Source organism: Eublepharis macularius, chromosome 5 (genome assembly GCF_028583425.1).
Source record: "Eublepharis macularius isolate TG4126 chromosome 5, MPM_Emac_v1.0, whole genome shotgun sequence".
In the NCBI taxonomy this organism is placed as follows: Eukaryota; Metazoa; Chordata; class Lepidosauria; order Squamata; family Eublepharidae; genus Eublepharis; species Eublepharis macularius.
The window spans coordinates 167,343,830-167,366,747 of NC_072794.1; the positions used below are offsets into that span (position 1 = coordinate 167,343,830).

Below are 22,918 nucleotides of genomic sequence, written 5' to 3' on the forward strand. Positions count from 1 at the left end.
AACAGGGCACCAGTCAACTGCCAACTGGGCCCCAAAGCTCCAAATTTCACGAAGGGCCACCTGAGAATTTTTGCCAAGGTGCAAACCCTTGTAGGATACAGCCCTGAGCCCCCAATTCTTAATTGTAAGAAGAAACCCTCCAAGCACCTGAGTGGCATTTATGCAATGCTAGATAGAGTACAAGCATTAGCAGGACAGAATGAGTTTATAGGAATGTAATTGTGTATAGGATTTTGTTTTACTATAAAGAGGCCTGGCCCTCACACTGCTACACAAAGCAGAAAAAGGCCCTTACCAACATTTCCCTTAGCTGTGTAAACAGGTAAAATGCTGACTTTACAATTGGAACTGCATTCCTGAAACTGCAAAAACAAACTTGCGATTTGTACTCTGTGTACCACATAGAGATACAAAACAACTTGCCCATTGTGCCTGGTCTCTGCTAAGTCTCAAGAGAGTCGATATGTTCGGACTTCAGAATTAGGGCGTTGGTTTTAGTTTGAATTGCTTCTTATGTCTCCATATGGGACAGGGTAACAACGGACAATTATTGTCTTAATGGATGGGAACAGACAAACGGCCGGCCTTTGGAATGGCACGCAGCCGCAGGATAGTTACTTTATTGATACTCCAGGTGCCAGAAAAGGACAGTCTGTTCTTTGAAATGATAAACAACTTTTGCAAGTGTTAATTGAGTTAAGGGGACAACCTCTAATTATGCCAAACCAATGGAACGAATGACGCTAGGTCATATGTACACGTAACTAACTTGACCAGTAACTTACTGAATGCATAATTTCTGCTTATGAACCAAAGGTGATAAAAGTTGATGTCATGGCCCTCAGACCTCGGAAGAGCCGCTGGTTTCTAGGGTGGTTTTAAACTCTGAGCTGTTGCTCTTCCTTGTTGACAGGGCTCATTTTGAGGGGGAACGCGCCGGAACGCTGTTCCGGAACCTCTGAAAAGAGATCACGTGGGTGGTGGCCCCGCCCACGATTCCTTTTCCTCCCTTTGCTGGTCGAGGTGGCGCACGGCCTGTGGCGGCCCCCAGAACCGGCCCCCGGCGCAGCCCGTCCTCCCAGCCTGCAAGCTGGTCAAGGTTGCATGCAGCCTGCAGCAGCCTCTGGAGCTGCCCCCCCACTCCCGGCCAGCTGGCACCGCTACAGGCTGTGCGGCCCTTCCTCCCTTCCTGGTGCTGAGTGGTGCTGAGTGTTGCTATTATCTCCCCCACATTGGTATGTCATGTTTTAGGAGCCTTTGGGGGGTGGTATTATGTTCTAGTCTGTAACTGTCGTCCTATTGTATTGAAATCTGCAGAAACTTTTGGCAGCTGTTGTTAAGTTACATGATAGCTAATTTTTTTGGTTCCACTCCTGTGGGATGAGGGTTGCTGTTTATGACTTAGGCTGTAAAAACAGTAAGAAGTAAAGTCCTATTTTTGGGGTGGAGCTTGAGGGGTGGGTGTTGCCTTCTGACACACTTCCGGTGATGCCAGGGGGCGTGGCATATGCAAATCAGTTATGTTAATGAGTTATGCTAATGAGTTCCTGCAGCTCTTTTTCTATGAAATGACCCCTGCTTGTTTATATAAACAAAATATATCCCTCCTTCACAGGACTTCTGTGTGTTTCCTTGCATTCGGGCCAGAAACACACCGGTTCACCAGCTTGGGTATAGCACCCTTGTCTATAAACAGCAGGATTAACCCACAGTTAACAGGTGCATTTCCAAGATGGGGATTTCTATGATTTAACCAAATCTTCCGCTTCTCCCCCTGGTTTATCAGGAAAGTTTCTTTAACCCCTTCTACAGCCACGGCTATTATTGGCTCCCCAAGCAGCCGTTTGGCGTGCCAGGGAGATACTTGCGAGCAGGTGGTGCACTTCTGCCGTCCTGGCCTCAGCAAGAGCATCTGCGTTCTTTGCAGAAGAAGAGATAATATTGCCATTTGCTATTTCAGTGGGTGGGGGGAAGCCCAGTGCTCTCTTGTTCTCTTGTGAAGCCCGGAGGATGTTGTTCTTTTTATAGGCATGGCGTTTCGTGCTTTGCAACCTCGGCTGAATGCATAGCATAACTTTGCACGGGTAAGGTCGAGGTTTTTAACCCTTTGGCTTTAGAAATCCGAGCAGCCAGATTTCTTTAAGCACATTAACAATTTGTGGAAGATTGTATAGGATGGGCGTGGCAATGGAGTTTGGCTCCCAGAGGAGGTACTTCCCTCCCACCCCCTCCATGTCAGTTGTGGCACACTTGTGGCACATGCAAATATGTCACACAGACCTCCTGATACAGGGACCGGGGGATGGGCTGGACTGGGGAAGGCCTCGAACGCGGCATTTTATGAGTCATTCATCAGCCGGGGAGATGAGAACAGCAGCACAACCCAGCCACTCCATTTCCTGAAGCACTGAAGGCTTTTGCGGAGGTGGTACTGAAGCTTCTGCTTGTGATTGGCTGAGCTGCCATGATGTCATGGAAGACACGCTTCACTGTCCTGTGGCGGCACATTATCAACAAGTTGTCTTTTGGGGAAGCAGCTGCCATTATTGAACTCACTGAGGCTGAATTCCAAGAATGCTCACCACCAGAAGGGACTGGTGCCATAAGGAGGAAGCTACATGATGTTCTAAACTTATATGTTGTTCTAAGATTCTTGGATGCTATATGAGGTGAAGAAGGTGCAAGAACGCTTCCTTACCTTGGGTGGAGATCTCCTGGAATTACAACTGTTCTCCAGGCCACAGGGATCAGTTCCCTTGAAGAAAACAGCTATGTGGAGGGTGGACTCTCTGGCATTATACACTGTTGAGGTCCCTCACCTCCCCAAATCCCCCCCTTTCCAGGATAAAGGTAAAAGTGCAAGCACCGAGTCATTACTAACCCATGGCACCATCCCCCAAATCTCCAGGAATTTCCAAAATGGGCAACCCTAATTCTCTCTCTGTTATAACAACAACATTCGATTTATATACCACCCTTCAGGGCAACTGAACACCCACTCAGAGCGGTTTACAAAGTATATTATTATTATCCCCACATCAAACACCCTGCAAGCTCAAATCAAACCTGGTTCTCCAGATTAGAGTCCCGGCACTCTTAACCACTACACCAAACTGGCTAAGCCACCCCACCTGGGGGGTTGTTAGGACAGCCCACTTTGGGCCTCCATTGGGGAGGAAAGTGGATTATAAACGTCTTAAAAAACCCTACTCGAACCGAATCTTTCTAGTCTAAGCACTACACCCTACAGGTCTCTCTTGCCACCTTCTGCTGAAGTTAGCTTCTCCTGCATGCTCGTAGTATCCTGCTGTTCTAGATTCTTTTTCTTCCTGAGATGCTTGATTTTTATACACAGGGAGTTGACATGGAAGAGCACGGACAACTTCTTGCAGGCTAAAATGGTACAGCCCATTCGAATGCCTTATTCCGCTGCATGTGTGGACACAGATAATGAAGACTGCTAGGAGCTGTGCGCCTCTTTTAGCAACTGTGCAGCTCTCAAGAGCACAGAATGAACTCTGAGGTCCTCTTTACTGTCCCTTCTCAGGAAGCCCCACTGAACTCGACGGGGTTACTTCCATGCAAACCAAGTGTGCAGCATGGCCGAAACGTTCCTTTCACACTGGATTGCAGCAGCTTCTTTACGGTCACCAATCCATAGGGACGCCAACTCCAGGTTGGGAAAGTCATGGAGATTTGGGGAGGTGGAGACGGGGAGGGGTTTGTGGAGGGGAGGGACCTCAGCAGGGTATAAAGCCATAGAGTCCATTCTTCATTAGGTTGCCAGCTCCAGGTTGGAAAATTCCTGGAGATTTTGTGGATGAAGCCTGGAGAGAGTAGGATTTGAGGAGAGGGACCTCAGCAGGGCATAATGTTATTACACAAAAATGCCCTTCTGCCCTTACCCAGATTCTTCAGAGCAAAAGGAGGAGACAAACCAATGCTTCAATGATTGTATTGAATATTGCAATATGGGTACCCAGCTTTCAAAGGACCCATGAGGACCAAAGAACATAAAGCCTACAAGCAGTTTTAAAGACATTTTTCTAGTACAAAAGGAACTACCTGCAGAACAATTTGCAATTGGTAATTTCATACAACTGATCTCTACATTTCTTTTAATGAGCTACTTCTCAGTTCTCTGACTAGTCTCGTGATTTTGCATCTATCAATGTAACTTTTTCATTCCCCTTATTTGGTCACTATCCTTTGCTGACTCTGAATTTCTCACTTCTTGCCGATTTCCAAACCTTAGAATCAAAAGTTATATAGGGAGTGAATGTGCTCTTCTTGTATCTTTTTCTTCCTTCTCATGAGACAATAGCCTAAAGAATGTGGCCTTATCTTAAGTTTCCTAAGCAACTGAGAAAAGAGAAATCAAAAAGAGTCCAGTAGTACCTTTAAGACTAACCAATTTTATTGTAGCATAAGCTTCCGAGAATCAAGTTCTCTTCGTCAGATGCCTGATACAGAGACTGGTCAAATACAGAAGAGCAGGAGAGAGAAGAGGCAATTAGGGGGAGGAAGGGGGAGGGAGCAATCAAAACATTCCTTTGCTAGTATATGTAAACATCTCCTTTTAGTGTGTGTATCAGTTGGCTTCAAAGGAGTTTGCCCTGTTAGTTTGTAGCAGCCAAACAGCTAGACCATCCAATTCCAATGCAGTATGGGCCTTCGATAACCACAGCTCTCCCTGCCAGATGCGTCTGACAAAGAGATCTGTGGTTCCCGGAAGCCCACGCCAGGTGCCACTGAGCTCCCCCAGACCCCACCTCTGTAAAGGAAATCTGTTACCTGTGGTAATGTGATAACCATTCATAGTCCCTATTCAGTCCCAGCTTGACAGAGTCAAATTTGCATAAGAATTCCAGTATTTGACCAGTCTCTGTATCAGGCATCTGACGAAGAGAACTTGATTCTCGAAAGCTTATGCTACAATAAAATTGGTTAGTCTTAAAGGTGCTACTGGACTCTTTTTGATTTTACTACCACAGACTAACACGGCTAACTCCTCTGCATCTATGAGAAAAATGTCTTCCGCGTTGGTTATGTTCTGAAGCAACTTTCAGCAAAGATGGAACAGTGAAAGAGAGAAGGGGGGGGGGTTGCAAGCACTATTAATTCATTCTAAGAATATGTATATTAAAGTATGAAAAATTATAAACCCTTATTAAATCTTAACTCTACAATGTCATAGAGTCTGGCCTCTAAAGCGGCCATTTTCTCCAGGTGAACTAATTCCCATGGCCTGGAGATCGATTAATTCCAGATCTCCAGCCATCACCTGGAGGTTGGCAACTCTAAAGCAGCACGTTTCTCCAGAGGAACTGATTTCTGTGGCCTGGAGATCAATTGTGATTCCAGGAGATCTCCAGCCACGACCTAGACATCGGGAACCCCTTTCTCCAAATTAGCCATGTTCTCCCGGGGAGCTGACGGCTGTCCTTTGGGGAATCAGTTGTAGGGTTGCCAGCCTCCAGGTAGTGGCAGATCTCCCGGAATTACAACTGGTCTCCAGGCCACAGAGATCAGCTCACCTGGAGAGAATGGCTACCTGGGGCGGGGGGGGGGGCGCTCTATGGAATTATGCCATGCCAAGGTCCTTTCCCTCCCCAAACCCCACTTTCTCCAGATCTCCAGGAATTTCCCAACTTGGAGCTGGCAACCCTAATCAATTACAATTCCGGTGGCTTTCCTGGAAATTGGCAACCGTAATCTCTCCCTGTCCCTCCGTTTAGATCCGCCTGCAGCGCTCCATAGCTAATCATTTGCAATGACTTGCAACGCGCGCAAATGCAACGCTCCCCAAATCTCCATGCGCGCAAAAGCACCGGGCCAGCCTTGCAAAATGAACTGGACGAGCCGCCCCCGCTGCGCCTCCAGCAAAAGCCTTTCGCTTTCCTTTCCTTCCCCTCTCGCTCGCCTCTCCTCCTTCCCCCCGTCCTGCCCGAGAACTACAACTCCCGGCATGCGCTGGGCTGCAGAGCTTCCGAGGGCGCGTAGTTCGCCCGTGCGCCCTTGTGCCATTGGCGCCCCGGAGCGTCGCCCGCTCGGGAAACTACAATTCCCAGCAGCCTTCGAGGCTCGGCTAGGCATTCCCCAGTCCTCTGCCTGGTCTCCCTTCGGAACAGCTGGGTGCGAAGCGCACAATGGCTGCAGCCACCGCCGCGGATGCGGGGCGCGGAGTAAAGGAGGGCGCAGGAGGCGGCGGCGATCTAGGCGATGACAGGTGAAAGCCCTCCTTGCATGCCTGCGGTGGGGGGGCGTGGAGGGGACAGGGGCTACTCCCGGGGCTCTGCCGCGCCTGGTTGTTAAGGGAAAGGCGTGGGAATGCAATTGACTAGCAACGCCGGAACGGCAAAACAAGCGCGCACGTTGCCCATGCAGGGAGCTTGCGTGCGCAGAGAATGTAGGAAGAGCCCTTCAGGGAGTCGGGCCAAAGGGTCTCGCCACCCCCGAGTCGAATGCCTCCGGGAAATTTCCCCCAGTGGGAGGATGGCCCTTTGCGGGCATCGTTCCGCAGCAATTGAGCATTCGGGTAGATTGCTCCTGGACATTGAGGCTCCATTGAGCGATCGTGGCTTAAAGTGCTGGGTGCTGCCTGCAAAAGTTGTCTAGAAATCCGTTTTTTAAAAAAGGAAGAGGGTCTCCAGACGGTGGGTTGCCATCCTCCAGGCAGTAGAAAAGAGCAAGAGTCCAGTAGCACTTCTAAGACTAACGAAGTTTGTGGTAGGGTAGGAGCTTTCGTGAGTCACAGCTCACTTCTTCAAGTTTCATGAGTCACACAACTCACTTCTTCAAGGGAGCTGTGACTCACAAAAACTCATACCTTACCGCAAATTTGGTCAGTGGTGCTACTGGACTCTTGCTCTTTTCTACTGCTACAGACAGACTAACAGGGCTACTCATCTTGAGCAAGCTCCTGGTAGTGGCTGGAGAACTCCCAGAATTACAACTGATCTCCAGGCCACAAAGATCAGTTCCCTTAGAGAAAATGGCTGCTCTGGAGGGTAGACTTTATGGTGTTATACACTGCTGAGGCCCCTTTCTCTCTAAACCCTGCCCCCCCCAAGCTCCACCCTTAAAACTTCCAGAAATTTCCCAACCTGGAGTTGGCAACCCTACTGAGTGCCATCTCACATGGGTGGCAATGAACTTAAGATGGCCAACTGATAAGGGCGAAAGTTTGAAAAGGGCCTCGCTTGCTTTTTTCCCCTTTAACAGCAACTTTGTTCTTTAATGTATGATTGAAACTGAATATCAATATACTAAAGGCGTGCACTTTTATATATATTCTGTTTTTGCTAAAATAAGCTCAAAGCTGGTGTGTGTGTGTAGAAAGCAGTGTCAAATCGCAACTGAGTTATGGTGACCCCTCGCGGGGTTTTCAGTGAAAAGATTAATGGAGATGGTTTGCTATTACCTGCCTCTGCATAGTGACTCTGGTCTTGCTTAGTGATCTCCCACCTAAGTTCTAACCAAGTTCTAACCTAGTTAGCTTCTGAAATCTGGCAAGATTGGACTAGCCTGGGCCATCCAGGTAAAAACTGTTAACCTGTAGAAATCATCTTAAGATTTTAAGTTGTATTTTAATCAATGTTGTACCTCGCCCTGAGCCTGCTTGCGGGGAGGGCGGGTTAAAAATGAAATAAAATAAATAAATCAGGTGAAACTGTGTATATTGTTACCTGGAAACCCCTTATAGACCTTTTGCAGGAAACAGAGAAATGAATCGATGGTTTGTGCTTTTGAAGATTAGGAGGTTGAAAAGAAAATGTTTAGAGGGAAAGGAGACGTTCAGGGTAAATTTAGAGTTAAAATATAATATTGATTCCAAGGGTATATTTGGAGCTAGGGTATGTTCTGTAATACTTATATATCTTTTCACAGAGAAAATTGGTACTATTTCCAGTTTCTTTTGCTTTTTTATCTCTTTTAGCTATACACTTTTTCCTTTATTCTCTTTTTATTACACTTTCCACATCACACGATTCTAGCCCTTATTGTTAAAACTCAGCTTCAATATTTTTTTTCTTTCTTACACTCTTTACGCTTTCTCTTTCCACTTAAGGCCCTGCCGTGTGAGCATTTTATTGTGCGATTCGCTTAGGTCTGGTGGGGGGATTTCCAAAGTGCCCCCCTTTCCCAGTGCGTCCGTTATGAATTTTGTATGCATGTAGATATGTCAGAATTGTACAAGGGTCTGTTGGAGTGCTACTGTTTACGACGGGATGAGGTTTGGGACTGTGCACGGATGTCACATCAACTCAACTGTGCTGCAAAGATTCCCTTATGGCTTGAACAGGAACGGACACGGCGCCAGAAAGCTAGTTTGGTGTAGTGGTTAAGAGCGGCAGGACTCTAATCTGGAGAGCCGGGTTTGATTCCCCACTCCTCCACTTGAAGCCAGCTGGGTGACCTTGGGTCAGTCACAGCTCTCTCAGAGCTCTCTCAGCCCCACCCACCTCACAGGATGATTATTGTTGTGGGGATAATAATAACAGACTTTGTAAACCGCTCTAAGTGGGCATTAAGTCATCCTAAAGGGTGGTATATAAATCGAATGTTGTTGTTACTATTATTGCTTTTTGCTCTGTGCGTTGTATCATAATGATAGCTGCAATATCCCTGCTGTCTCCTTGTTTTGTTGAACTAAAATGTTCTCGTAATTGTATTACTAAAGCACTATATAGAGGTTTTTAGAGGTTTATACAGCCTGAGTATTTTGCAAGGGGTTGAAAAACTTTTATTTAAACTGGCTTTTGATTGTCATTCGGGTAGGGGGCAGAGGGTTTTAAAGTTTTTGTTATCACCTACAAAAGCCCAGGCATTGGCCCTTGTATGTCTGTGAGGGTCCTCATTTATTGGTTGAGCTGTTGTGATGTCACAGAATGGTCACAAATATTCTAATTTCCGAGGAGGAAGTTTGGAAATGGAACACTAGAAAATCAGTGTAGTTGCTGTAGAAAAGGGGAAGATGGATTTGGTTGGGGGAAACCTCTCTCGTGTCGACTAGGAAGATGGGGGGACTGTCTGTGCTGGTGATGGGATGAATGTGACGGAATGCAGAGCAGTTGAGAAGCCAGCATTGCATATATGGCTTCAAAAGAACCAGGCAGTCTTGGGCTGCAAGCCTCTCGTTGCTGGAGATGGTTTGTTTTAGCAATGTATAAACAATTAAGATAAAATGAGCTAGAAATTTAAATAAGCAAAGGGGAATTCTCTCCTGCATACATCAAATATGACTCTTTCAGTGACCGTGAGGCTCCCTCGGTGTTTATGCTTTTGGGGCTAAAATCACCACTTGCTTTACACACGGAGGGATCCTTGCCGAAAATGCCTTGGCAACAAGTTAACCGTCAGAACGGCTGTCTCTGTTGTTCATCTGGTGGTTAGCCAGAGATTCTGTTCCGTGCGCCTTTGCACAGTCCGCACAAAGTAGAACTCGCTTTGGGCTGGGAATTTAATCCACAGCAGGGGTTAGCCTTTGGGGAGATATGATGACCATTTTTAACCTGTAGAGACCTGATCCGACTACTCTTTTACCCCTACCCCTGTAAAATATCTTCTAATTGCTGCATACCAAAGCTTTTTTTCTTTTTTCTTTAGAACTCAAGGCAGCTTACAGAAATAAAACAATGTGGTAAGAACAGTGTAAAACATACAGCCAACAATAAATAAAACTGGATTACAAAATTAAGGAAAGGTGCATTTAAAACTATATAATACCTGGAATATAACAGTATAATAGACCCCTTGAGAATCTGATAAATGCTATGAACCCCCTCCCCAGAAAAATACACATGAACACAAACATATACAATTTTGCACACAATTTATGTTACTTAGTGGATTCTTCCTGAAAAAGAAGTACCGAAGCTTACATGGCACCTTGTGGGTGCCATTGCAAGCAGCACCCCTCACAATGTGGTGTGAGGTGTGCAAGAGTGTGAGAGATTTCCCTATCCCCTTCTCTTTTGTAGCCTGCCATTTGGGGACTCAGGGAAGCCTGCCTCACCTTTGCCTTACTGATAGGGTTACCAACTCTGGGTTGAGAAATTCCTGGAACCTGGGAGGATTGGGTTTGGAGAGGGAAGATATGGGACCTCACTAGGGTATAATGCCCTAACGTCTACCCTCCAAAGCATCCATTTCCCCAGGGAAACTGATCTTTGTAGCCTGGTGGTCAGCCGTAGGTCTGGGAGATCACCAGGCCTCACCAGGAGGTTGGCAACCCAACTTACTGAACCTTCCAGCACAACATGGGATCTGTTGTTTTTCAACACCTACCATGCCACTGAATTCACCTTGCCGTGCCTCTGAATTCATTTCAAAGATGTCTTCTGCTAAAAGCAAGGATATTGCTCCTTGCTGGCATGGAAGATGAAATGCATTGCTTCGCTCTCCGCCCCCCCTGCCACGGAACAGCTTTTCATACCTCAAACAGTTATTATTTACCCCAAAGGGGAAAAAGACAGGTGGCCAAATATCCCTTCCTAGTAGGGCAGTTCTGGGTGGGAAATGGTGCTAGGGCGAAACCACTAACCTCTCATGCTATGACCCCCTCAATCTCTGCTGCTATTTCCAAAAAATAACTTGCACAGGCTCAAGCATACCCCCCCAAAAACTAAGCTATAAATCTGATCACAGCCTTCCAGCATAATTTCTAGTTTTCACCTGAAGTCTATGACAGATCACAAGTGTTCTTGAGGTAACTACTAACTAGTTAGTACATCATGTGTTCACCTCTCTCATATCTGTACCTCTGTTTTTCCTTTCCACCCCTTGAATATTTAGAAGTTGTTTGTGTTGGGCTTTTCTTAAGCCCGCTTTATTTATTCTAGAGGTCGCTTGCGCATCTGGGAACAAAACATAAATGTTCTTATTGCTTGCAGTTTTACTGCCAGTTTTAACGAGAGGCTCGTGTCGCAGAACTCCCTCCTGTGGGACTTTGCGCACGCTGAGCATCTTGTTCAAAGTACCCATGCAAAACAGATGTATACAGCACACCCAAACCTATGTGACTCGCAAATTTGCCAGGCAAAGATAACATCCAGTTTAACTGAGACGCTGTGCAAAAACAAAGTCCGGCACGCAAGTTCTTTTGCTTCGCTGGCCTTATGGTTAAACATCCGCCTGGAATTCTCGTGGCACTTTTTGGTGGAAAACACGTAGCAGAAAGGCACACAACAAACTGCCCTTCTAGCCTTACCTCCGTGGCCTAGGAGGACCAGAATGTGACTGGAGATATCCAAATCTTAGTTGGAGAAATGCCGTGGAGCTTTCAGGTGCTAGCTGCCCAGGTGTGTTAAAAACGATGAAAGAAACAAAGGGAACTAATCTGTAACAGGCTAAAACAGGAGTGCTTTTTTTCAGACGATTAATCTCCTAAAGTGGATCAAATTCCAGGCAAGCTGAAAACAATTCAGAAGGGAGCTTATTATTTCTTTCCAGGTTGCCCTTCCTTTTAAGGAGCTTGGAGCAGTTCTTTGAAGCTCGCAACCACCCTTTGAGGCAAGGAGGGCAGTGCAAAGCCGCAAGGGTGCAGAAGAAGAGCCAAATGTGCATCAGAGAGCAGAATTCTTATCCTTGAGATTTTCCATTTCTTTTTTGATAATCTGTTGTTTTATTGAGACATTCCAGGCAAAGCTCCAAATCCCAGCTGCCTCGCTGACTGGGGATAAAATGACTTTCCCCTGACAATAAGACATTGCAGTTTGAATGGTGGAAAAAAGAAGTACCTCTACCACGGGAGAGATTGTTACCCAAATTCCACGCAGCAACCAACCACCTGTTGCATGTTGCTTGTGGGAAGGTTCTTTTGCCTCCGGGAGCCCAGTCCACCGACTGAAGCCCTGTGCCTTGAATAGAAAGCCCACAACAGCATTGCCACCCGTAAATATTTCACATTTCAGTGGCTCTTTTTTTTTTCCGTGTTGTAATTCCGAGATCTTTTTTAAAATTTTATTTTATTACAGCAAACAAGCAAAGATTCACATAAAGAAACAAAAACATAAAAACAAACAAATAAAACAAGAACATAGAGGGAGACGTACCATTTAAACATTTTACAGAATTTTTTCCCCTTAGTACTTAATAACTCTTCCGTAATACCCATATCTTAACATGTCACTTCGGCTTTACTGCGAAGATATCTGCATTTTTTCCGCTTACGTCAGCCTGTCATTTGTTGCCAACCCTATAACTCTAATTTTCAAATCCACAAATCGTTAGTTCTGACTTCTCTTTTATATACTGAAAGCCCATGGAAGGTTTGCAGATCTTCACAAAATTTGCTGTCGTTTTGTCCCTCAGCAGTTCCGTTAATTTTGCCATTTCCGTACATTTCGGTGGTTCTTATGCCAGAGGTGTTCCTGGTGGATTGGGCCAAATGCTCCATCTTTCTCCTCTTACAGCCTTGCTCCAAAAAAAGGCTTCACGCCTCTCCCTTTTGAATGTATTTTGCACTCCTCTCTCTATATATCGAGCCGATTCTTTCCCTTCATTGTTGAAACTTAGGCTTAATCCCATGAACAGAGTCTGTGTGCGCTAGATATTCTCAGCTGCGGAGCACGCTTCCTCTTGCTCCAGCCCTTCTGTTTGCACGCGAGTCATTGAAAATCACTGATCTTGATTGAGTGGAAGCGCTGGTACACAAGGAAGCATGCTCCACTGTAGACACTATCTGGCATGCACAGATCATGTTTATAGAGTCAAATACCTATAAGACAGAGATGTTCCACCAGGCATGTGGTTGAGGCTATGGATAAGTTTCCTGCTGGTTTTCTGTTGTGGGGGGTAGTGAAACCCCCACCTTGGTTTTCTATCGGTGGGACCACTGCTGTTCTTCACCTCCCACCCCGTGGAAATGTTTTACTGGGGCTGGGAAAAAATGGGCCACCATCTAGAATTGTTTTTATGACTGAACTGTTATTTATTATGGTTTTAATGTTAAAATTTTAATGTAAATATAATCTTGATGTTAGCTGCTCTGAGCCTGTCTACAGGGAGAGCGGACTACAAATGTAAACAATAACAACATTTGATTTATATACCACCCTTCAGGAAGACTTAACACCCACTCAGAGCAGTTTGCAAAGTATGTTATTATTATCGCCACAACAACAAACACCTTGTGAGGTGGGTGGTGCTGAGAGAGCTCTGAGAGAGCTGTGACTGACTCAAGGTCACCCAGCTGGCTTCAAGTGGAGGAGTGGGGAATCAAACCCATTTCTCCAGATTAGAGTCTTAACCACTACACCAAACTAGCTCTCCAATCACCTAGTTCGTAAGCTCTCTGGGACAGAAACCTACCTATCTGTCTTGCCTATAGTAGCATGCATTGGTGGTGTTATATTATAGTGGTGAACAAAGCTGTGTGCTCGCACGGTCCTAATGGTGAACATACAAAGGTGTCTTTGGTCCAGTTACTGTAGGATTATCAAAAATAGAAAAGAGTCCAGTAGCACATTTAAGACTAACCAACTTTACTGCAGTCTAAGCTTTCGAGAATCACAGTCCTCTTCTTCAGATGCATCTGACGAAGAGAGCTGTGATTCTCGAAAGCTTCGGCTACAGTAAAGTTGGTTAGTCTTAAAGGTGCTACTGGACTCTTTTCTATTTTTGCCACTACAGACTAACACGGCCAACTCCTCTGGATCTGTAGGATTATCAACTCTTCGGGGTTTCAAGCAGAGAAGAGTTTTCCAAGCGCTTCTGGCCTTTTATTGGAAGATCCCAGGGATTGAACCGGCAGCTTCTATATTCAGAGCAAGAGCTTTGAGCTATGGCCCCTCTCCTGTTAAGCCTCCGATGTTTTGATTTTGATAATCATTTTGCAAGCAGAATCCCGGGTGTTGTTCTGCTGTGCCGGAAATAATTCTTTGGGGGACACTTGTAAGAGCCTGTGCAATGTACTGGATTGAGTATCAGGCTAGGCCCTAGTTTGAATCTCCGTTTTGCTGCAAAGCTTGCTGGGCGACCTTAGTTCAATCACATTCTGCCCAACCTACCTCACAGGGTTGTTGTGCAGGTCAAATGAGGAAAGGAGAATTAAGTGTGCCAGCCCAAGCTCCTTAGAGGAATGGCAGGGGGGGGGGAGGAGAGAGAGCGAGCGAGAGCGCGCATTTCCTTCTACCTCAAGCACTGCTATCTGGAGAATGGTGTTATGTCCCAAAGTTGCAGAGTTGTTGTGGATTATACATGGCATAGATGCTTTTCCTTTCCCCATTTTACCTTCACAACAACCCTGTAAAGTAGTTACTGGCCCAAGCTTCTACGGAGATCATAATCCCGTCTCACTTTAGTCTGGAGTTGGAGGCTCGCATATTTGAATGCTCCTCCAAACCAAGCAATTCTACTTGTATAGAATTCTTGACTTCGGGAAGAAAGATTCTTTCTCTGATAGATTTTTTTTTTGGTACCGAAAAAACATCTGGTTATGTGTGTCTGTGGTGGTACAGTCCAGATACTTTATGAGGACTAGCTGCATGGCGAGTCTGTGGTGTTCAGCATTACAGTCTCTGTTGACATTGGACACTATACCGTCTGCTGCTCCCGTTTTGGCCAAACAGCCAGCATGTTTACTCCATGCTTATCTGTCAGGGCTGGCGTTCCCTTCTTGCCAATCTGCAGTGAGTCTGCATTTTTGTATGCCCGTGTAAAGTGAGCGGTTTTATCTAGCTTTTGCTGGAAAAGGGCCTGTCTGTTTCTTTGCAACGTCCGACGGCTGCCAGGGCTTTAGGCCACAAGGGGGCGGCGTAACCATCCCGTTGTGCTGAACGAAAGTGAAGAAGGTCCGTGATAAGCTCTAAAAGGGAGAATAGAAACTGAGGGACAAATATAATGTTACAGCTTCACATTGAATTCAGCCCAAATAGTTATGTACTGTGCCGTTCCGGGAACTTGAATTTTGAAAGCTATCTTCCGTCATTCAGTATGGTTAGGCGGAAGGATAATAACTTACCAAGGTCACCCAGTGAGTGACCTTCATGGCAGCGTTGGGATTCAAACTGGCGCCTCCCAGATCATAATCTGACCCTCTGCTATGACACATTGGCTGCTTTGAGATTTCTTTAGCCAGCGTGGCGTAGTGGCTACACTGGGATCTGACAGGGTTTCCAACCCTGACTCTGCCATGGAAGCTTGCTGGGTGACCTTGGGCCAGTCAGACCGTCTCAGCCTAACCTACCTCACAGGGCTGTTGTGAAGATAAAATGGAGAAGTGGAGAATGATGCTAGCCACTTTGAGTCCCTATTGGAGAGAATAGGGCTCATTTCAAGGGGGAGTGCACTGGAACGCAGTTCCAGCAGTTCCCCAAAGAGGTCATATGTCAGGTGGCCCCGCCCACCTGACCCTCGGCCATTTTGGGCCCGTTTCAGCCTGGATTGGGGCCGAAAAGGCCCGGATCAGGCCTCTGGCAGGTGGTGAATCACTCTCCCACTCAGCAGCGGCCCAATCCTGACCATTTTGGGTCCAATTTCGGCCCAGAATGGCCAGGATTGGGTCCAAAACAGCCAGAATAGGTGATGTCAGGGGGTGTGGCATATGCAAATCAGTTATACTAATGACACACTTAAGGTGATAGCAAGAGGCGTGGCATATGCTAATGAGTTATGCTAAGTTCCTCCCGCTCTTTTTCTGCTAAATGACCCCTGGTTTTAGATATCATTTATACAGTATATCACTTCTAGGGCAATGCAGATATATACAATGCTGGTTTATTATGCATAAATTACTGGTAAATGTCTTTCTTCTAGGAAGAAAAATTCAGCACCAGGAAACAGAAAAATTTAAATCCTCTTTTTTTTTTTTTGTTAACAAAGGCCGACTAGCATGAGCGTTGCCCATGAAACCATTAATCTTAGGTGAAGAATGGTGGAGGCAACTGTATTTATCAAAATTAAAGAATGAAAGCAAACTTTTATTTTAAGAAGCTGGTACCGTTCAGAATAATTCAATTGCTTCTCTCAGCCTCCAGACTGATACTGGAAAAAATATAAATCGGTCAAAAGAAAATGTTCAAAACACATGTAGCCCTTCCTAATCTCATCAGTTATATCTTCCTTTCTTAACTACCCTAACTTTGCTATCTAGCTTAGCCTTTCTTAGGATGATCTTCTTTTCTAAACTTCCTACCTTGTTCTCCTTTTCTCTCCCCAACTTCCTCTCAGTTGCATCTTCTTATTCAGCCTGAACGCTTCACTGCCCGCTCTCTATTAATCTGTCACTCAGCGTTGCTTCGCTTCTCACCTGAATGCTTTCCCCCTTCCCAGCTACCTTCCTTGCCTTTTAAACTACCTGTAAAGAACAAAGTGATAACATTTTAGGACGTTCTTTGCAGATTCTACATGCATTACATCCCAGGTGGGCTGGGCTGCCCTTGGGCCTGACCCAGCAGTTACAGCTGGTCCAGAACGTAGCGGCACACGTTCTCGCAGGAACGCAAATCGGAGCGCATATCCGTCCTGTGTTGTGCCAGCTGCACTGGCTCCCAGTGGAGTTCTGGATCCAGTTCAAGGTGTTAACCTCGATGTTTAAAGCCCTTCACGGACTGGGGCCAGCATACCTGTGGGACTGCCTCTTCCATTATGTCCCCTGTAGGACATTGTGCTCAACAGACAAGCAACTCCTGGTGGTCCCCGGCCCAAAGGACATCTATCTGGCCTCAACCAGGGCCAGGGCTTTTTCTGCCCTGACCCCGGCCTGGTGGAACGCTCTCCCACTGGAGGTCCGGGCTTTGCGGGACCTGTTACAGTTTTGCAGGGCCTGTAGAACAGAGATGTTCTGCTGGGCCTTTGGCTGAGGGCCAGCGGGTGTCTTTTCCCCTTCCATCTAAGACTGCCACCTTTTCTGTGAATGTCCTCGCTCGTGTTATTCTCAAATGTTTACCTAAGTAGCCATATATAGAAGGCTCCTGGACTATTTTAAACGATTGTTTTGAATTATTACTGATTTTATAGCTTTTTTACGATTTAACTTTTGTATTGTATGGATTCTTTGAGCTGCACTGAGCCCACTTGTGGGGAGGGTGGGGTATAAATCAAATAAATAAATAAATAAATAAATAAATATTGCTTTATGTGGAGTCAGCCCCAAGGTCTTTCAAGTTTGTCAATGGCTGGCTGGCAGTGGCCCTCAGGTCAAGGCGTCCCACATCCGTTCGTTCGTTAGTTCATTTCTATTCTGCCTTTCTCACTGAGGGCCAAGCTACACATGACGAATGACACTTGAACGGCAAGTGGATTGAGTGGAGGGCAAGTGAACAGGGAGAAATACACTTGCTGTTCAAGTGTCATTCGTCATGTGTAGCTTGGCCCTGTGACTCAGGCAGATTGCATTGCGTGAACCATTACAGGCACTATCAAAGCCATCTCAATAAACAATAAAATTTACAAAGATTTAAAAAACAGCAGAAATCCAATACAGGGCTGAAGAAATGCTGAAACAGAGCACAAGCAAATTCCATGACTGATCTATTAAACAGGATCATGTTCATAGCAATGTTTATTTTTCAAAATTTATTCACTTTTTATACCACTTCTCTCCAATTAAGATCTCGAAAGCGGTTCACAACAATTACAGTGGTTAAAAACAGTACAAAAAGATAATGTTCACTAAAATCACAGTAAAACAACCTAATACAAATAACGAGAAAACACTCCAGTCCCAATTCCAGCCTATAAAACCCTGCGAATAACAGCAGCGGAGTCGATGGTCCGTCAATCTTTTCAGCAACAGTAGTAAAGTCTGTGGTCCCTCCCGGTCCCTTTACTAACAGATTTCTTCCTTACAGTACAGCTTTTCTTACCTGGCCCTTTTAACTGGCGATGCTGGGGACTGAACATAGGATGTACTGTATGCCATATAGACGTTCTTCCCCTGAGAACTGGTACGTGCCGCAAGGTGTGTCATTCCATGGATGAAACCTAACAACCCCTCTGAGCTTTCAGGGAGAGCTCAACCTAATTTCCAACAGGCTGAGGGCCAAGCTACAAGTGACGAATGACACTTGAACAGCAAGTGTATTTCTCCCTGTTCACTTGCCCTCCACTCAATCCACTTGCCATTCAAGTGTCATTTGTCACTTGTAGCTTGGCCCTGATTCCTCAAACCCAATAGCACTTCAATCTTGCCTGCGTTGAGCTTCAGTTCGTTGGCCCTCATCCAGTCCCTTTCTGCTGCCAAATACTCTTTTGGAATATCCACCGTCTATTCTGATTCTGCTGAAAAGGAGAAATAGCATTGGGTGTTGTCGGCATCCTGGCGGCACTTTGCTTCAAATCCTTCTATGAGTTCTCCTTCAGAGCTTGAAGCCTGCATTAATCATCTTGGTGGACTAGTCCAGGAAGATAGCATGTTCGATGTTATCAAAGCTACCCAAGAGGTTCAAGGGAATCAACAGAGACACACGTCCGTTGACTCTTGAATTGGGGAGATAGTGTGTTTGGTTGTTATGTGCCATCAAGTCACCCCCGATCTGTGGTAGGGGTGCCAGTCCCCCTCTAGGGGTGGGGGATCCCCGGCTCCCACACTCCAACCCCCAGCCCTCACTTACCTGGCTGGCAGGAGGAAATGCGCCTCCTGGGGCACAACCCCAGGCAGCATGGTGCACTCCTGCACACCGCAGCAGCAGGATTCGGCCCGAATTGGGCCGCTGCGGGGCACAGGAGCACTCCCGTGCTCCACAGCAGCTGAATTCGAGCTGATTTGGGCCCAAATTGGCCTGGATTCAGGCTGAATTGGGGCCAAATTGAGCCACTGCGTAGCACAGGAGCGCTGCAGCGGCCCAATTTGGGCCTGATTTGCCTGAATCAGCCCTGATTCAGACCTAATTGAACCTGAATCAGGCCGCTGAGTAGTGCAAGAGCGCTGCCGCACTCCACGGAGGCCCGATTTGGTCTCCTGGAGAGCATGGGAGTGCTCCCAGGGCGGCCTGTGACCCATGTGATGATGTCACTTCCCGCAAGTGGCATCGTTGAGCAAGCCGGGAGCATCAGGCCGATTCAGGATGAATCGGGCCCGAATCAGCCCCCTCTGCAGAGGCCTGATTCAGCAACCTGGGGAGTGCAGGAGCACTCCCAGGGTGGCCCATGACCCACATGATGATATCACTTCCCAGAAGTGACATCATTGCACAAGCTGGGAGAAAAAGAAAAGTACAAGATAGGAGGTGGGTCCCACATCTCCCGCCGGGGGCCTCGGCAGGGCCGGCAACCCTAACCTATGGCGACCCTATGAATGAAAGTCCTCCAAAATGTCCTATCATTAACAGACTTGCTCAGATCTGAGCAAGTCTGGGGAGAGAGAAGCCCTTTCAATACAAAAATCCAATGGAAGGAAGCCCAAGTACAGGGAACAAGAGAAGGAATTTCTAAAAAATACACTGTAAAAGAGTATGAGAAAGAATAAAACGCCACACTGTGGTGGCAGGTGTCACTGAAACATTATTTTAACCTACACAGCCTATCAGATCTCCAGTGGCCAATCTGAAGCCCTGATTGGCAGAAGCCCCATCTGGCCACAACCACTTTCTACAAAACACTTGGTAAATGCCAGGAAAGATGCTGGAAGGTGCCAGGGCATCCGTGGGCACTAATGTGTGAAGATGGTCGTTTCATCTTAAAAATATACTAGTAAGATCTTAAACACTCTGGCTATTGCATTCATGTACAAACATGGCTACAGCTGCTCCTTTTATCATATGGGGGGTTTTAACCCCCTGATTTATTTATTTTTTTTGTTTGCTTGTTTATATTTTAGATTCAAGATTTTTCTAGAAACCTGGGGCATTTTTCAAGTTCTGTGTGTTCAATAGCTCCAGCCTCTGGATTTTTTGGCCAAGTTGAAAATTAGAATAAATGATGATTGAGAATGTCGTTAAACATACTTGATTTAGTTTTACAGATTTGAATTTTAAGATTCTGAATGTTTGGGGATGGGGGATTGTATATCTGGTAAAATGTTGACACTCCCTTTCCTGACATTTTAGAAGTTTGCTAATTTTGCAAGTGCTTTAATAATCTTTTATACTTTTAAAGATCTTATGGCAAACCTGCCGTGCTGTTTTTTAAGATTGCTGTATCTCTTTTCTCCCCCTCCCTTTCCCTCTTTGGCTCCTCTGGGGATCCAGTGTTTGTATAGGATGCCTGGATCTGTTTTCCACAACAAACCTGGGTCATAAGATTGTGTAACCTGCCTCCAGAGACAAACATGCGGCTGACTTGCTGAGAGGGCGAAGACAGGGAGGGTGCCAGTGAAGGAAACTATTCTTCGTTGGCTTGAGAGGCTGGGAGCTGAAGCCTGTTGGCTTTCCTGGAATGGACTCCTGCAAGCCCTCGGATGTGGCATCTTCCTCTCGCTTAGCAGCCGGAGAATTCCAAGTTAGGGGGGCCACATAGGGTGGCCAAGGACCTGGAGTCGCTCGATGGGGGGTCCCGGCAGGGGATTGGGAGCTGGTACTCACCCCTGCCTCCTTTTTCACGTGCGCAGCGCAAGCATGCTCTCGGCTCAGGTAATGATGTCACTTCCTGGAGGGATATCACACGGGGTCAGAGGGTGCCCCCAAGTAAAAGGGGGCTGTTGTCCCAGCTGGCACGGGCTGCTCTTGCTGTGACTGCAGCCCACTCTCATTCGGTGCACAGGGGCTGCGGCAGTGAGAGCGGGTGGCGGCGGTGAGAGTGGGCGGCGGTGAGAGTGTCCTGCTCTTGCCACCACCACCCACTCTTGTGGCACGGGAGTGTGTCCCCTGCCCAGGGGTGCGCCACACTGCCCAGGGAGGGGGCACCCCAGGGAGCGCCCCCACCCCGCCAGCCAGGTAAGTGGGCGCGAAGGGAAAGGGTGGGATTGGGGGATCCTCCGCCCCGGGTGGGGGGATGCAACCCTAGTGCCACATGTCTCTTAACTTAGGGGGGACCCATTCTGGGCCTGCTGGAGAAGCAGAGTATCCACAAAACAAACCATCAGACCTTTACGAAATTGATGATATGAGACTGAATGTTGGAAATGCTTGGATGGTAGGACTGATGAGCCTTTGATAAAATTTGGATTACGAAATGGGAGACAGGTATGCTGGCAATGCCCGTTAGGCTCAGCCCAACAACAGCAAGATTATAAACTGGAATATTGCTATTCCTCTGGAAGAATCCACTTCGGTCCGCAGCATATTCATCGGCAAAAAAGAAAGAACAGTGATGAAGATAATGAAGAACAGAATTATGTTTGCTTATTAACCTCAGTGAATTCCTTCGTGATACTTGCTCACTAATTGGATCTATGGACATTTGTGCCAAAAAGGAACCGTTTCTTCTTTACGTGAACCATTGTGTTTACCTAGTTACTCATAAGTGTATGTTTGTGTAGTATGTATTAATAGTGAGGGTTTTGTATAATGTATAGATATTTATTATATCTGTTGGTATTTATATAATACACTTGCAGCTCTGTGCACTTTAAGAAAAAAGAAAAGGAAAAAAATATTTATTAATACAATTTATACAGGTTGTGTTTTTCCTCCGATGGGGAGTCTTTCCGTGATAGTATTCTTTGGAGAAGCAGGATAAAGCAAGAAGTGGTTGTGGCTTCAGGGATATAGGAGGGCCTGACTGGTAGGAGAAGGTAGGAGAAGCTACAGGGGTGTGGCCTCCTTGGGGTGGTATTCCAACCCTCCTCTGAATTCTCAATTTAGATTAAAATGAAGCAAGTCTCTAGTCCTTTGGCTTAAGGGAAAGCATGCAGGCAGTATTCTACCCACTGGCTCGGGAGAGAAGTAATCTTGCTTCTTCTTTCTAGCATTCTAGCAAATAAGTATCAAAGCACTTGGATGGTAGACAAGTGTGTGGGCACTTGTCACTTTTCAAAGAATGATGTATTAATTACTCAATCCCTGTCGGTTTTATGATACAATGAGTTTATAGTCGTTCTTGTTGTAAACCGCCATGAAATCACAGCTATGGCTTAGTAGGAGAGGTTCAAATCAAATCAAATCGATTACCTTTATTGGCATTAGAAATAATAATAGTCTACAATCAGAGATAGGGACAATCAAGAGATAGGGATAGGCAGAAGCAGAAGCATAAACAAGCAATTAGTAACAGTTAATAATAAAATTAATAAACATTCAGCAATCAGATGCATCTATATGCTTGGATTTAACTTTATAAACTTCTGCTAAAAATATTGCAACACTTAAAGTAACACAAGGAGAGGTTGTCGAGGCTGACCAACCGTTGTCACTCTTGCACAAAGATTGAGGGTAGAAGAGCCCAAAATCTCAAAGCAGTTACGGGGGGCCACGGCTCAGTGGTAGAACAGTGGCTTGGCATGTAGTAGGTCCCAGGTTCATTTCCCAGGAAAGACCCCTGCCCAAGATCCTGGAGAGCTACCGCCTGCAATGTCAAACTTGATAGACCAACAGTCTGATTCAGGATAACTTAGCTTCATGTTGTGTTTATCCTACATCATGGATGATAAATTCAATTTTTTTTCCTGCTACTGCCTGACCGCCCCACTGCTACCACCAGTTTCTGGCTGCAAGATGCTAGGAACGTCTGTTGAAGTAAGCTCTCTGACCCGCGGACCCTTATACTGCAATAAATATTGTTCATCTTTAAGGTGCTCTGGACTCCTGCTTTATTTTTGCCAAAACGGACTAATGCAGTTTCCCATCTGGAATTTGCATGGCTGGCTTTCTCTGTAAGCTCTGACTGCTTTCCACCCACCCCACTATCTTCCTCTTCTCCATCTCTTGCTGTCGCTATTAGCTCCATATTTGCTGATGTGTCATGTCTTCAAGCTGGTAACATATCTCCGCTGTTCTCTGCCCCCCTGACTCAGTGTTGCATTGCTTCTTTTTTCTTTTCTTTTTTTTAAAGTTTATTTTTCATTTTCTGAACTGCAGGTATAGATCTAACTTTTTCT

At 46.1% G+C, this 22,918-nt stretch overlaps 1 protein-coding gene across 3 annotated transcripts in view; it reads left to right on the forward strand.

Moving 5' to 3' along the window:
* The first annotated feature begins 6,115 nt into the window (after nt 1-6,115).
* UCKL1 (uridine-cytidine kinase 1 like 1) overlaps nt 6,116-22,918 on the forward strand; it is a 66,186-nt gene continuing 49,383 nt past the window's right edge. For 2 of the 3 annotated variants that reach the window (XM_054980099.1, XM_054980098.1), the window contains exon 1: nt 6,116-6,229. In XM_054980099.1, coding sequence (XP_054836074.1) covers nt 6,150-6,229 — 80 coding nt within the window. In that variant the 5' untranslated portion in view covers nt 6,116-6,149. Of the gene's footprint in view, nt 6,230-19,590; nt 19,636-22,918 lie in introns of those variants that run through there. The other variant, XM_054980102.1, reaches the window with a different exon arrangement.